The 15355-nt window shown below is 36.1% G+C and overlaps 1 protein-coding gene across 4 annotated transcripts in view; it reads right to left on the bottom strand.

Annotated features, from left to right (window-relative positions):
- Window positions 1-1404: 1404 nt before the first annotated feature.
- The window catches only part of AZIN1 (antizyme inhibitor 1), a 30865-nt gene continuing 16914 nt past the window's right edge, over window positions 1405-15355 (bottom strand). The window contains exons 4-13 of one of the 4 annotated variants that reach the window (XM_057531646.1): window positions 13959-14156; window positions 11920-12093; window positions 10569-10741; window positions 8780-8914; window positions 7348-7429; window positions 6914-6988; window positions 6162-6321; window positions 4869-4984; window positions 4329-4543; window positions 1405-3735 (exon numbers count right to left, since the gene is read on the bottom strand). In XM_057531646.1, the coding sequence (XP_057387629.1) occupies window positions 3624-3735; window positions 4329-4543; window positions 4869-4984; window positions 6162-6321; window positions 6914-6988; window positions 7348-7429; window positions 8780-8914; window positions 10569-10741; window positions 11920-12093; window positions 13959-14060 (1344 nt within the window). In that variant the 5' untranslated portion in view covers window positions 14061-14156 and the 3' untranslated portion in view covers window positions 1405-3623. 4 annotated transcript variants of the gene reach the window in all.

The raw sequence follows: 15355 nt of genomic DNA, 5'->3' as shown, positions 1-15355 counted from the left end.
CCAACCCCTCTGACTCCACTTGTCTTCTAGAATGCTAGCAGATGGCCCATTACCCTTCAGGAAGGAGACATGAAAAGTGTTCACTGAGAATGAGCAAAGACTTCAAAATTATGACATGAGGTTCCCCAACCGATCCACTAGGACAGAGCACATTCAGTTGACAAACTGCACTCACAGCTTCCTATTCGCTCTTTAGCCCCCCACTCAGATAGAAGGGTTACCACACATCCGAAGAATGCCTCTAATAAAGATACAGACCAATCCAAAAACATATAGAGAAAAAAAAAAAAAGACTTCATCTACGTCTGGGGTGGGGGTGAGGGATGCGGGGGAGAAGGGCTGGCTGGGGGGGAACTTCCAAAAAGCTTTCTTGGGAGATCATTCGCTTGTAAAAATTGCAGAGATAAAAAAAAAAGACTTGGGGGACTTCTTCGCGGTCCAGTGAGTAAGACTCTGTGCTCCCAATGCAGCGGGCCTGGGTTCCATCCCTGGTCAGGGAACTAGATCCCACATGCATGCTGCAACTAAGAGTCCACATGCAGCAACTAAGGCAACTAAGACCCAATGCAGCCTAAATAAATAACTCCGCGCTTTCACTGCAGGGGGCGCAGGTTCCAACCCTGGTCAGTGAACTAAGATCCCGCATACCGTGCAGTGAGGCCAAAAATTAAAAAAAAAAACAGATGGGAAGAAATCAATGAGATCCAGAGAATTAAAAATTTCTGAATTTTAACCGTGTCCCCCTTGCTCTGTACACCATTGCTAAAAATTGAGTGGTGACAGAACTGTAAGCACAGGCGGACAGGATGAAGTCTGGCACCGTCATTTAGGAAAAGCTCTAACTGGAATCTGAGACTGAATCTAATCAGCATAAGATCCTGCTGGTTTACCAAAGGATCTTTCTTCTCTTGCACTCTCACGCAACCCCTTTTTTCTATTGCCAATACATGATCACTTCACCTGTTAGCCAGCTGTGGATTAACTTTCCAATTTCCCATAATTGATCCAGTGCTAAATTTCTTCCTAAGCCATCAACTACAAAGGGTTTTGACAGGCGTAAGAGGTATTATGGTAGAATCAGGATTTCAAAGATTAAAATGGAACTGCTTTTGAAACTGAAGCCAATATAGGTCATGGAATTCAGGAGTAAGAAAGATGGTGCTTACCTGCTCCAAGACAACACACAAAAGCTGAAATCTTTGGGCTCACATATATATTGGACTTTATCGAAGCCTTCAGTATTCCGTATGTAATATCCAGAATCATTTTACCAGATTCAATTTGTTACTAAGTGATAAAGCAAGTTAAGATTCTGAAAGAATGCTTACAAGTTAACACACAAAGCTGATATGTAAAATTACAAGTCTTTCACGACAGAAGCCAAAGCAAAGCAAAACTAAGATATAAGGAGGAATAAAAACATTTTATCTGTGTATTCAGAATCACACACAAGTTACCTTTACAGTTCAATTTACTATATAGAAATCATTTAGGTTTTATAGTTTCAGTTAAATTCTGAACTGAGATTACAATATTGTTTTTAAAAAAATGGTTACATTAATTCATTATTTTAAGCAAACCAAATTGAAATACATAAGTTCAAACTTCAGATTTATGGCAAACAGTCTTCAAATACAACACAGATGTTTCTTAAAGTTACCGTATCATTCACGTCTTACTTGCAACTCTGAGCTGTTATACACAGAATAGCTCTCCTATAAATATGGCAAAATCGACATGCCATGAAGCTCAAAGTTGTATAGTCAGGCCAATGAGTCAAAGTTGTACCATCTCTTAAAAGATTTGGCATTTCTGGACCAAAAAGCACAACAAGTAAAGAAGGTTAGGAACAATTCCTCCTCCTTATTACAGTTAAAAAAAGTTGCATGGTAGCTTGGAATTCTGCATAAAACCCCACATTACGTCTTGGAAAAGCCCAAGGGTAATTAGATGACAACAGATTGGAGTCTTTTTTTTTTTAAATTAATAGAACCCACATAATTCAAATGGGAATTTATCAAATCAAAAATATTAAGCACCTACTGGTTTAAGAGATTGAAATTTATTAGAGATTCATGATCAATTTCCTTCCACCTTGAAATCAAGGTGTAAAAACCAGCTATTAAGTGCATTCCAAACTTCTCCTATGTAGCACAGGTAGAATTTTCTGTCCATTGGCACCAAAGTGAAGTCACATTTCCTCTTGGTAGACAGAAATTCCACATCTGAACATAGAGTAAGTTAGGAAAAAATGACCCCTGTTGTTTATTACTATTGTGATTCTGAGATCTAGGATTACTAATATACTAGCAGTGAACAACGCAAATTCCTGGCAACAACTGTCATGTTAGTGACTCTAACTCACTTCCCCCAATCACCATAAAATTTTAGTATGAAAAGAATTAAAACTACACTAAGCTGAACAAATGGGAAATAACAAGAAGCTAAGTGAATAGCTAAAACAAAACAAACCCTAAGTCTGAGATCACTGCAATTGAGAAACTGAAAATAGGTGTGCTTCTCCCCACCCCACCTCACAATTTTCAATTTAAATAATATTCCGTGCAAAGGAGCATCAGGTTTCTGGATATAGATGTAGCCCTTCTTTAAGATTTAGTGCGCTGCAGAGTTTTCTGCAATTTTATTTCTCCCTCCCCCAAGTTTTTTCAAGGTACTTAAGAGAATCTTCCATTTCAGCCAAAAGATTTGTGATTCAAAGATTTACTAAGGTACTCTATGCATTCTATCTGTACAGAAACACCTATTAATTATTACAATTGGTTTATGCAGGATTAACATTTTTGGTGTTAAAATTGTTAAACATCATGCTTACTGCACATCAACTCTCCATAATGAATCTCAACTTCACAATGATTTACCAAACATTTTACTTAAATTACTAATTAAATAAATGAAAAATGTACTGAGCCAAACTAAACTTAAATGGGCTATAAAGGAAAATAACCTTCTAAACAGTCCATATACACATCTATTTCGAAACTACCTTTGCTAGCTAGCCCCTTTCCCAAAGTTTTAGCCTGAAAAAACAGTAAAATCTACACAAAATTTTATTGCAATCATACAAGGGTTACATTAGGTCAAATACAACAAATACTATGATGCAATTTTACATTTATTAAACTACAGTTCAAAGCACAAATTTACACATTCTAAATACACTAAACGTATCTAATGAAATCACACTGGTCTTCCACTGACATTTGATATATCTGGGTGAAAGACATTAACTTTACAAGACTTTTTAAACACGAATCCTTAGTATAAAAACTGTGTACTTGTATGTAAACGGTTTAATGGGGAACCCAATTAATGGGCTTCCATCTCCACTAAGTCATCCATTTTGTTGCATATTTTATTTTAAACGCTTAAGGGGTAGGGCAAACTGGTAAGTTTAAATGTGGATACATTATCTTAATCTCCCAATTACCCCCAGTGAATTATAGATGAGAGCTAATTTTGTCTGGTCCCAAATAGCTATTACTAGTAGTTTTTGTTTCCAAGAGAATTAACAGAATAAGATTGTTCAAATTTTTTCCACACTGGAATGTAGACCAGACAAGCTTAACCTGCAACTTCAGATCTAAAAAAGCGTTAATGCCTGCTTAAGCTTCAGTGGAAAAGTTGTCTTCTTGGCTCAACTGAATGCAAGAAGGCACAAAGAAGAAGTTCTTCATCATTGTGTCTGAAGTAATTCCAGCATCTTGCATCTCATACCTACGTAAGAAAAAAGTAGAAAATTTGAATTTAAGGATAAAGACCACACAACCACATAACAAATGGACAATGAAATAGGACTGTAAAATAAGTGGTCTTCCAATTACTCTTTTTTTTTTTTTAATTTTCATTTATTTATTTGGTTGTGTTGGGTCTTCATTGCTGCACGCGGGCTTTCTCTAATTACATCGAGCAGGGGCTACTCTTCATTGTGGTGTGCGGGCTTCTCATTGCAGTGGTTTCTCTTGTTGCGGAGCTCAGGCTTTAGGAGCGCGGGCTTCAGTAGTTGTGGCACATGGGCTCAGTAGTTGTGGCTCACGGGCTCAGTAGTCATGGCTCGTGGACGTTAGAGCACAGGCTCAGTAGTTGTGATGCACAAGCTTAGTTGCTCCGCGGCATGTGGGATCTTCCTGGACCAGGGCTCGAACCCGTGTCCCCTGCATTGGCAGGCGGATTCTTAACCACTGCGTCACCAGGCAAGTCCCCCAGTTACTCTTAAAAGATCATTTTGCTATTACTTTTAAGTTGTGCGTTCATTACAGTTCTGTCACCTCAAATACCCAATCTGCTTTAAAACAAAAACACCATCTTACCAATCACTGTATGACATCATATAATAAATAGCCGGCCTCTGAAAATCATTAAAAGCAGATGGTTCATGGAAAGAATCTGCTCCCATGTTATCAAAGATAAGCCAATCTCCCACATTCAGCTCAGGAAGAAGACAGTTTTCCACAATTTGATCAAGCTCATCACAGGATGGACCCCAAAGGCTGCTTGTAAACAGAGGCTCATCTTCCTTGTATTTCTGTAGGAAAAAAAAGGTTGTTGTTTTGTTAGGTTTTTACTCAGGCAGGCACTGAATTTGAAGGTGGATAAGAGCATTTTTTCACTATCTCAGATCAAATGTGCCCCTGGAAGAAAGGCCTAGAGCCAGCGGCAGTGATGTTCCTTAACTCCATCTAAGGAAGCAACTAAAGGAACTCAGCCAGAGATATGCAAGTCCTCAAAAAAGGGGCAACCTTCCCCCATCCTAAAATATTTCTCCAAAAACTGGGATGTATCTTAAAAATAACAGCTTGTTCATAAACTGCCATATAAGCAGTTTTTATATTATTTGTAATAAAACTTGCCTTGTGAACCTCTGGAATGGTATTTAAGTCCTCAGACAGTTTACTTGCAAAAGAACCATAAACACCATCGTTCATATAATACATAAAGGTTGGTTCATCACTTCCGGTTTTTCCTACTGAAATGAAACAGGAAAAGTAAAGACGAGTTTATAGTAAAACATCTAAAAGGTGTATCAAAGTCTGAATTAGTATTTACAGAACTGACTCGTAGGTTTCACATTCCTCAAAACATAAACACCGATATATATATACTGACATACCTTAAAACTGTTAGCCTAAAATACTGAACACACTTCACAAAGGACGATAACCAATGAAGACATGAAAAAAGTGCTCTACATCATTTGTCACCAGGTAAATGCAAATTAAAACTACAGTGAGATACCACCACCACACGCCTACTGAATGGATAAAATTTAAAACGCTGACACCCCCCCCCCCGAAAAAGTCAGTAAAGGTGGGGAGCAACCAGAACTTGCATATATACATTGTCATTGGAGGGGCAAAATAGTAACACAATTCTGAAATCTTTGCAGACACCTACTCTGTGACCCAGCAATTCTATTCTTAATCATTTACCTAAGAGAAATGAAAAATGTCCACAATACCAGTAGTACAAGAATGTAGTAATAATTTTATTCTTAATAGCCAAAAACTGGGAACAATCAAATAATCATCAGCAAGAGAATGGATACAACGAATATACAATGTATATTCATTCAGAAAATGGAATATTAATTGGCAATCAATGTAAAACAAAATGGTTCAGACATTATACCGAGCTGTCTTAAACAGAAGAATATATGTTATATGACCTCATTTATATGAAGTTCAAGAGCAGCCCAAACTAATCTATGGTGGAAAAATAATCAGAGTGATTATCTGGCAAAGGAACAAAACTGAGAAAAAACTTTAAGATACGAAAATTATTTGTAGCTTGATAGGGATGACAGTGTAAGCCTTCATTAACTTGTCAAATCATACATTTAAGACTGTACTGGTTCTTAAGGGGAATCAATCACCTGGGTAAGTTTATCTAAAATAAGCCTATCTCAACATCAGTATCAAGAAGAGCTGGATTCAGAAAGTCTTATTATGGAATGGGACCTTGGCTAGGGCATTTTGAAAAGCTCCCTAGCTGCTGCCTACTGATGGATGAAGACCACCCACAACTTTATAATCCATGAAATGTCCTACAGTAAATTTATACCTGAGTGGTATCTGATAAACTCATCTTCGAACTAATTGGAATTACCTACTAACAGAAACAAAACTATAAACTTTGTAACTTACCTCCAGAGGAAAACTTATTTTCAACAACTTTCTTTGCAATGATATTAACTGCAAGTGTAAATGCAGAAGACACATAGTAGCTTCCGGGTTCAGAAATTATCTTAATGCCGGATCCTTCAGGAAAGTAGACATCCAACAAAGGGCTGATAACATGATTAACCTATGGATTTAAAACCCCACATTATGGTTTTAATACTGGATTAGATAATTCACAATAAGAGACTAATAGCTATTAAATTTTCTAGGAAAATTAAGTAGTTGAATTATAGACCATGAAGCTTTGCAATAAAGCAGGCTTTCAAGTCATCAAAGTTTATTTTCTAACTATCAGAATGGCATAAAAAAAAAATATCGTAACTCCAATGGCAAATGGCTACTGGTGATTGTTTAAAGTCATGTCTCTATATTCAATCACTATCAATGAAGGAGCAAAATTTCAAATCAGTTTCTATATATTAGGAAGGTGAGGAGTGGTGTGTATCTGGATAAAATAGCTCAAGCTCTCCAAGTTATGAATTCATCTGTGCCATCAAGTACTGAAAATAGAAACTGTGATAAAATTATGCTATAGAGTTTTAACTTTTCAAAGTTAAGCTATCTTCTCATTGCCTATTCATTTTCTTAGAATAAAATTTTAAACAATATTACACCTTTAGTTGCTGCTGTAAAAACTCTAGTCTACAAATCTACCAGGTAAGTAATAAAGAATGAGAGATTATTCCAGTTATGTCCACCCACTGAACAAGGTTTACCTCTTCCAATTGAAATTCGGTTCCTGTGAAGCCTCCACCAATGTCTAACATGTTCATTGTGAAGCCAAATTCTCCCTAGAGATGTGGAGGGGGGAAAATCTTTAAATGCTTTTCCAAATTGTAATGCATATAGGGACATTTCAAAAAAAAAAGGAGGTAAATAATCTCTGTTCTGACCTTTAGTACAGTAAATTTCTTGCTTTCTACTAACAGAAGCAGATTCATTCAATGTTATATGTATTGTCTTCCTGATGTTTCCGTATTATCTTTAGACATATGCAAGTAAATTACTATTTCATCCCTTCACACCCATTTTTAAAAATGTGCATGTCATAAAAATGAATGAATGAAGAGTACTTCAGAGGTAGAAAACCACTGAATCTTAGATAACATCCTAGCTTAAAATATCGAAATAATTTAAGGGAAAAACTTACAGCCATGTCAAATACACATCGAGCATCAGATAAAGCATGTACATATACTTGAGATTCTTTGCAAGCACTTGAAACATGAAATCTGAAAGAAATAAGAGTAATAAATTTGAAGCTGCTGCAAGTTTTAGAGGCCTTTCCTATAAGTCCTTTCTCATTCACCATACTGACACAAAAAATATTCACATTAACCTTACCAAATATTTAAAGCATTAGAAGCACGAGCATCTAATCATCCAAGTTACAATACCAGCCTTTTAGAAAAGTATTATCCAATACTAGAATACTGTAATTTTATAAACCATTTTTTTATAAGTTATCAGTTATGCTTCATGACTATCAGATAGGGACATGCTTTTTACGCATATATGGTAAAGTAACAAGCATCACCCTACAAAACCTTTAATTTGAACGCACAATTTTATCTAAAAATATAAAAATGTTATCTATTGTGAAATAAATACAAGTGAACATTAATTCAGCTGAGTAGTACTGATACTTGTTAGTATTCATTAACAGTGATACTTATCAATGATTCAGACTATTTAAATTTAAATAGGGAATTCCCTAGCGGTCCAGTGGTTAGGACTCCATGCTTCCACTGCAGGCGGCCCGGGTTCAATCCCTGGTTGAGGAACGAAGATCCCACAAACTGCGTGGTGCAGCCAAAAAATAAAATAAAATAAATTGAATTGAAATATGGTTCTTTCTGTACCCTGACTGTGGCAGTGGTTACAAAAATATGTTAAAATTCATAGAAGAATATACCCCAAATCAATTTTCCTGTGTGTTAACAATAAAATTTAGCTGAACTATGAAAACTCTCCAATACTGTTAATATTATCAAGTAAGGTAGATTTAAGCTTAACAGTGGTGATTCTTTATCCATCTTAATGAGCAGTTTTAAAATTTGGAGCATTAAGCTGCTCCAAATTTGATTCAGATCATGGTTCTGAAACTATGATCAAAATCATTAACTCTCTGGGTCTTAGTTTTCCTCACACATAAAATTGAGAGGATAAAATAAAGTCTACTGATTTTTTGAAGTGCTCCTGAGGGATTAAAAAGGAGAAGAGAAAAAGTCTTAGGATAGGAAAAAGAAAAAAAAATGACATCTCCAACAACTTAGACGCTGAATGCCATTTTGGTATTCATTAGAATTCTAGTAAATCCCTCCATTCAATTTAAAAAGAGGTGATTTACATTACTAACTGAATCGTTATTTACTATTTTCTCTCTTTACTGGGTGAGGGGAAGGTACAGGTACAAAATAGTATGAAGGATAAGCATATTTAGTTGCTTTCCTGAACTAAGGGAAATGTGTATATTAAACCCAAAGTTGAATCTGTTAGAGTTCATGCAAATGAAATTCTAAATCAGTAAACAGAAAGACAAAGATTATCACCACAAAATGAAGTTTAAAACAAATACTCACTTAACCCCAATAATTTGGACATCAAGTTCCTTAGCACATTCCAAAAGATGCCTACAGTTCTTCAGGGTAGTGCCAAACTTCATGTTACCCTCTTCACCTCCAATATTATCCTCTGTTGCAATATGTAGTAAGACCCTAAGAGAAGGGGAAGATGATTGGGGCAGAGTTGGTTTACATCATCATCAGCACATGTGAAGCCTGAAGATTGTAGGAAGTGTGTTGATTATGTTGTCAGTGCTCCAAAATCCAGCGTCGGATGAATCAAGTGAACCTAATGAAAAACAATCCTGTATAGAGAAAAAACTAGCAATTAGGGCCTAAAGCATGAAGCTTACAAGGATGGGAATTTGGAAAATGCAGGAAGTTAAGACTCTGTTGTAGCATCAAGAGTCGGTTGGGCTCTGTAATGAAAGACATTACTTTCAAATCAAGTCCATCAGTCCATAAATCCACCTAGAAAGACTAAATTGAATAGCAATGCCATCATTGCCTTTCAGTAAAAATGATCATGGCTTTAAATGTTCCAAATTTCCTAAATTGTTCTAGTTAGCTAACCTTCTACCACTTATTCTGAACATTCCTCCCATTAATTTTGTACATCTAACAAAAAAATTAGGAAGTCCTACGTTATTTTACGTATCTCAACAGCAGCCTTTTAGACTACTGATTCAAATCTATTTGGTATTTCCTTCCAAACCACGACAACCAAGACAAAATGATCAAGACTGTCAGGTAATCTCCAAGTAATTACTAACCACTAAAAAATGCAATTATACAAAAATGCTGTTTGTAAACACAAAATTATTCTACCTACAAGTAGAACCAGCTCTATCAAGAATATACCATTCCATTTATAATCTAATACAGTAAACACCCCAAATCAGGTCACAGAAAAGTAAGACTCCCCCCCCCACCGCCCCCAGAAGACTTTTAAGAGAGACAAGCGGTTCCCTAGAACCACTTTATCAAAAAACTGGCCTTTATCAAAACAAAGGTTTTCAGAGTAATAAATCCTGTCACGATACCTTTCTAAGAATACCATTAAAGTCAATAAGAAAATTATGAATACAAGGAAAATATGGATATGATACACATTTTCGGCAACATATAACATACACAATAACTTACTAAAAAGGCAACAATTTTGTACTAATATACTTTCAGTATATTGTAAAATCCTCTTGATATACCAATTCATGGCAATATTAATTTTGCCTTAAATTCTTTTGCTTTTAAAAAGTGAAGTGTTTAGTTAAAAAAATAACTCTTGGGATGCATGTAGGTACAAGTAAAAACATTAAACTTCCTGTTTGAGGAGAAGGGCCTTAAAAAAATCCCAGGAATCTATGGACTAGGTTCCTAAGACACTGACACAAAGGACAACCATTCAAGAAACTACATCTAAGGGCAGATTAAACCCTCAGCTAACCAGGAAAAAAAGCTGACCAAAACACATCCTGTTCCCAATATGACAAATAACTAGCATGGTTAATGTAATTGTGAAAATATAGCTGTGGCTCTAATTTGATTATCCTACCAACCAGATTCTCTTCCTTGAATTAAAGATTATAAATTCATATCCCAAAATGCCCTTATCTCATCCCAGCTCCACAGGAAGGATCAGAAGTAGCCAATAAAATGCTAGTAGCATTTTCCATAAAGGAACTTGAAATAGTCACAGTAATCACAACATATACCACTGCTCTACATAAATGCCCCCTTTTCCCAGGCTAAAGACAACCCCAAACCCTAGGTAATAATATTCCCATGTACCTAGTTTTACACTTACTTGGCATTTGGGTGATTACGTGCAATTTTCTTCAATTCGACTTCATTGTCACATGTCATGATATTCACTCCAACTTTTGCTGCATACTTTATCTGAGACACTTGCTTGCAAGGACTTATGTAAATGATGTTTTCTGGAGATACACCCAATTCTTGCACTAAAGCCATTTCAGTCTAAAAACAGATTTTAAACAGTGTCATCTAAAAGGCATGCTTTCTATTACTTTTCAATCACTACCACATACCTTTATTTTTTGGTTAAATTCAAATTATATAAGGTTAAATTAGGATTATGTATGTCATAGTTCAGATTCCGGTAATGCTTACTATACTGTACCCTGTTAAAAACCTTTTAAAAAGGTATACAGGGACTTCCCTGGTGGCGCAGCAGTTAAGAATCCACCTGCCAATGCAGGGGACACAGGTTCGAGCCCTGGTCCGGGAAGATCCCACAAGCTGCGGAGCAACTAAGCCTGTGCGCCACAACTACTGAGCCTGCGCTCTAGAGCCCGCAAGCCACAACTACAACTACTGAAGCCCGTGCGCCTAGGCCCATGCTCCGCAACGAAGAAAAGCCACCACAATGAGAAGCCTGCACAGCACAACAAAGAGCAGCCCCTGCTTGCACTAGAGAAAGCCCACACGCAGCAACAAAGACCCAAAGCAGCCAAAAAATAAAATTAAAAATAAATACTGATCCTACTTTTTAAAAAAAAGGTATACAGGCATATCTCATTTTATTGCACTTTGCAGATACTGCATTTTTACAATTGAAGATTTGTGGCAACCTTGTGTTGAGCAAGTCTACTGGAACCAGTTTTTCAACAGCATTATTTTTTTATTTGATATATGTACATTATATTTTAGACATAATGCTATATTGCACACTTAATAGACCACAATATAGTATAAACATAACTTTTATATGGACTGAGAAACCAAAAAATTCATGTGACTTGCTTTATTGCAGTGGTCTAGAACCCAATCTGCAGTACCTCTGAGGTATGCCTGTAATTACCATCAGAGAAATCTCATAGTTTAGGATATTATCTTGCTGTCATAAGAAGTAATTTGGTCAAGCTAGCTCTAGGCTAAAAATGAGGAACAAATAACAGTTTTTGATTAAAGAAAAATAAAGCTTATAAAATCTCATCTCACTGAAACATTCCTTGAAAGGTACACTTGAAAGTTTGTAAATTTCCAATATTACACTGCAAATTTAAACAAGAGTTAGGAAACACATTCAAAAGTCAAAACTTCCTTGCAAGTGTTCTCCTACTGCTGTGGGTCACCAAAAATTAGTCAATTTTAAAATGCTGCAGTTTAGTAATAAAGTAATGAAAATGACTTACTTTACTGGAACAAGCAAATCCAGTTCCAAGAGCTGCCAAAATCTCAAGTACAGCTGGAGCGGAGTTGCACTTTACCGTGTAGAATGGCTTTATCTGAGCCACTATGTTCTGCCACTGACTGTGTTTCTTCACAATCTTTCCAAGATCTCCCACAAAAAATGCATTTTTCCCTGTCTATTATGGTTACGACAAAGAGAAACATAAACTATTGAAAACAGATTATCAAAAGTAGGAAAGAACTCCCTTGGATAAACATTTACATACTACCACACTTAAGGCTTGTTTCTTTTAAATTTGACTCTGTGCTGTGCTATGCTATGCTGGTATAGAAAATATTCTCTTCGATTAAAAAAAATGTATCAATTATAGCGACTTTCTACTTCAGAAATGCCTCAATTTTACTTTTGGGGAGAGGAGGGGAAGGAGACTACTTATTTCCTTCCATGCTTTCCTTAACTGTTTAAAATAAACCTACTTTAGCAGTATAGGATCTAATTTCCTAATATGGTGAGTAGAATGAGGAATCCTAAACAAAAAGCTGTATCTCCATTATGAATTCCACTTAAAGACAGTAAAACAAGGAAACAAAAGAAACCCATTTTTAAGGAGATAAAGTTGGTAGTTTGTGTGCATATAGGTGGCCAACTTGAATTTAAAAATACAGAAGTACACTAAATGTCAGATAAATCTGAGTAAGGATATTCTTCCCTCAAAAGAAAGAAAACTGGGGGACTTCCCTGGAGGTCCAGTGGTTAGGACTTGCGCTTTCACTGCTGTGGCCTGGGTTCAATCCCTGGTTGGAGAACTAAGATCCCACAAGCCACACAGCGTGACACAAACAAATAAACAGATTTCATTAGGGACTGGGAGAGATCTGTAATGATATCGAAGTTGGGGCTACTCTAGGGGTAGAGAGATGACTATGCATGTCATCCAGAGCATAAATTACCCAATGTTAGATGGCAGACAAAATAATCTTATTAAAAACATACAATATGCAAGTATTGTTTGAAAAGCCATGAAGATATTACTGTTTTCTATAATCCACATTATTTGAAGATATACATTACTGGAACATACTGACCAAGAAACAGACACGACTAGAAATTATGGGTTACGGGTGGCAGATATAGGACAGTTGTACTGAAGTTACCCCATCCTTAAAAAACATGCTGCCATCCCCAGGAAGTGTGCTGTAAAAGTGCCATCCCCAGGAAGTGTGTTGTAAAAGTGACTAAGACTAGTGACATCACAGAATTAACTGTAGAATGACAACTATAGAACAGACTGAACGGTAGGACAAGTGTCACTCTTCCTCACCCCCCAAAAAGAATTCTGATGGCAGAATAGAGAAATAACAGGATTTTGCTGGTGTGTGAGAAGACTTAAGCACATCTGTAAAGGTCAAGAGAAGCAGAAAGTTTTTTGGATATCCTATTACTGAACACCGGTAACACAAAAACAATTGTTCGAATTTGGGGAATATGGGAAATAAGCTTCAACAAAAATTCTATCAGTAAGGCAATAAACAAAATTTTTCTATCAGTAAGTATGAAACAAAAATGATCTTAAGTAGCAATAAATATGATTCTATAGAAATTGACACTTGGGCAGTGGAGAGTAAGCATTCAGTATAAATTCTCATTCAACATACATAACCAAGATTATCTGAAATATAAATTAAAATCTAATTATAATTTATAACTGTGTACTGAAGTACACAGTTGAGAAAAATGGGTAAGAAGCCACGTACTGATTAAGTGGATAGCTGGCAACATATCAAGAAAATAAAAGAACATACAAAACCAGGTGCTATAAAGCACAGAAGAGAAAGGGCTGTCAGGAAGCATTTTTTTTTTTTTTTAATGTGAGCTAGAAAGAAAATCTCATCACTTCTCAAGGGGAACTGGGGTTGTCAAGTCAAGACAACCTGGAACAAAGTTCTTTTATCAGATTAAGACCTTGGAAACAAAGCATTGATGCTTCAGATTTCAGAAATTTATAACACTGTTTTCAGAAATGTGAGATGACACACTTACCAGGGTATGTTCATAAACATAGTTATCAATAACATTTCCAAGGTTTGTTCCTTCATCCAACAGGCCAACGGAGTAGTTTGCATCGTCAATAAATCCTTTCATCTCAGCCGTATTCCACAAAGCCGAAAGTCATAAACCAGGAAAAACAAGAGACGGGCCACCAAGCCTTACGTCTGGGTCCTTAGAATATGCAACAAACTGTCAAAATAGAAGTTATTTCCAAGTCTGTATTATTTCATTAGTCAAACTTAATGTATGAGTTGTCAATGAGAGTGTGTTAATAATAAGTACCCAATTTAGTGAAGAATCTGTGATCACTTAACACTTTCAGAAACACTAGATCACTAATATCCTTTCCTTTAGTGCCCATTTTAAAGCAAATAAATGTGAATTTATACATTAAAAAAATAAGCTTAATATGACAATTTCTTGAGAAGGTAATTAACACATATGCACAAAATATTACAAGTAGACATGGTCACCTTACATACAGAGTAGCAGAGCCAGTCTGTTTTATTCATCTTGTTTCGTGATTCCTCCATCACACACACAATTTTACTCATTTTAAGTGAAGAAAGCTAGCGGAATAAATGTCTGCAGCTAAGAAATCAAAATAGTCTGAACTTCAATACACTGCCAGCCACATAACAGTGTGCTACCAGGTAACTGCAAATAAACGTCTTCTAAGTAAAATTCTAGAGTAGGTGATGTGTAAATATCAATAATAGGAATGAGTGAAAGTGGAGGCCAACTTTAGGGGACAATCTGTAGCTTTGATACACACTATCTAGATCCCACCACAAGCTAAAATGGACTAGTTAAATAAAGTTAACAGTGTTAAGTCTCTTATGAGGTGAGCTGATTGGTGAAAATGTTACTGGACTAGAAGTCAGAAGACCTAGTCCTGGCTGTGTCATTTAATAGCTGCGCAATCTGAGGTCAACTTCAGTTAACTACCTTAACTACTTCCTCAAAAGATTGTTGTAAAAAACAAAATTAAAATCACTTGTTTAAGTGTTGACTCGGAAGGGCTAAAATTAAGTCACCAACTGCCAGAAATACAAAAATGCCATCATAATTTGAAACTAGGCATAAGCTAGGGACCTATACATCCTAAACCATTTATATACTAAGAACTCTGATTTTTAAAAGGGCATCAGACTAAATCCAACCCTCCCCCCCAATCAAATAAAGTTTTCCCTCTTCCTCCAAATCACCCACTGTCCTCTGGAGCGGCACACACAATAAGTTTATGTTCTTTGCTGAATTCACTGGTCCTTACGTTACTTTAGGCAAAGATTTATTTTAATATAAAGTCCATAAACAAAACAAGTCCTCTAGACAGGATGCTACTCATTGCCTGGGACTGATTTCTGGTTGCCACATTAATTATAACG

This window comes from Balaenoptera acutorostrata, chromosome 17, assembly GCF_949987535.1.
Source record: "Balaenoptera acutorostrata chromosome 17, mBalAcu1.1, whole genome shotgun sequence".
NCBI lineage: Eukaryota > Metazoa > Chordata > Mammalia > Artiodactyla > Balaenopteridae > Balaenoptera > Balaenoptera acutorostrata.
This window is presented reverse-complemented; position numbering and strand designations above follow the sequence as displayed.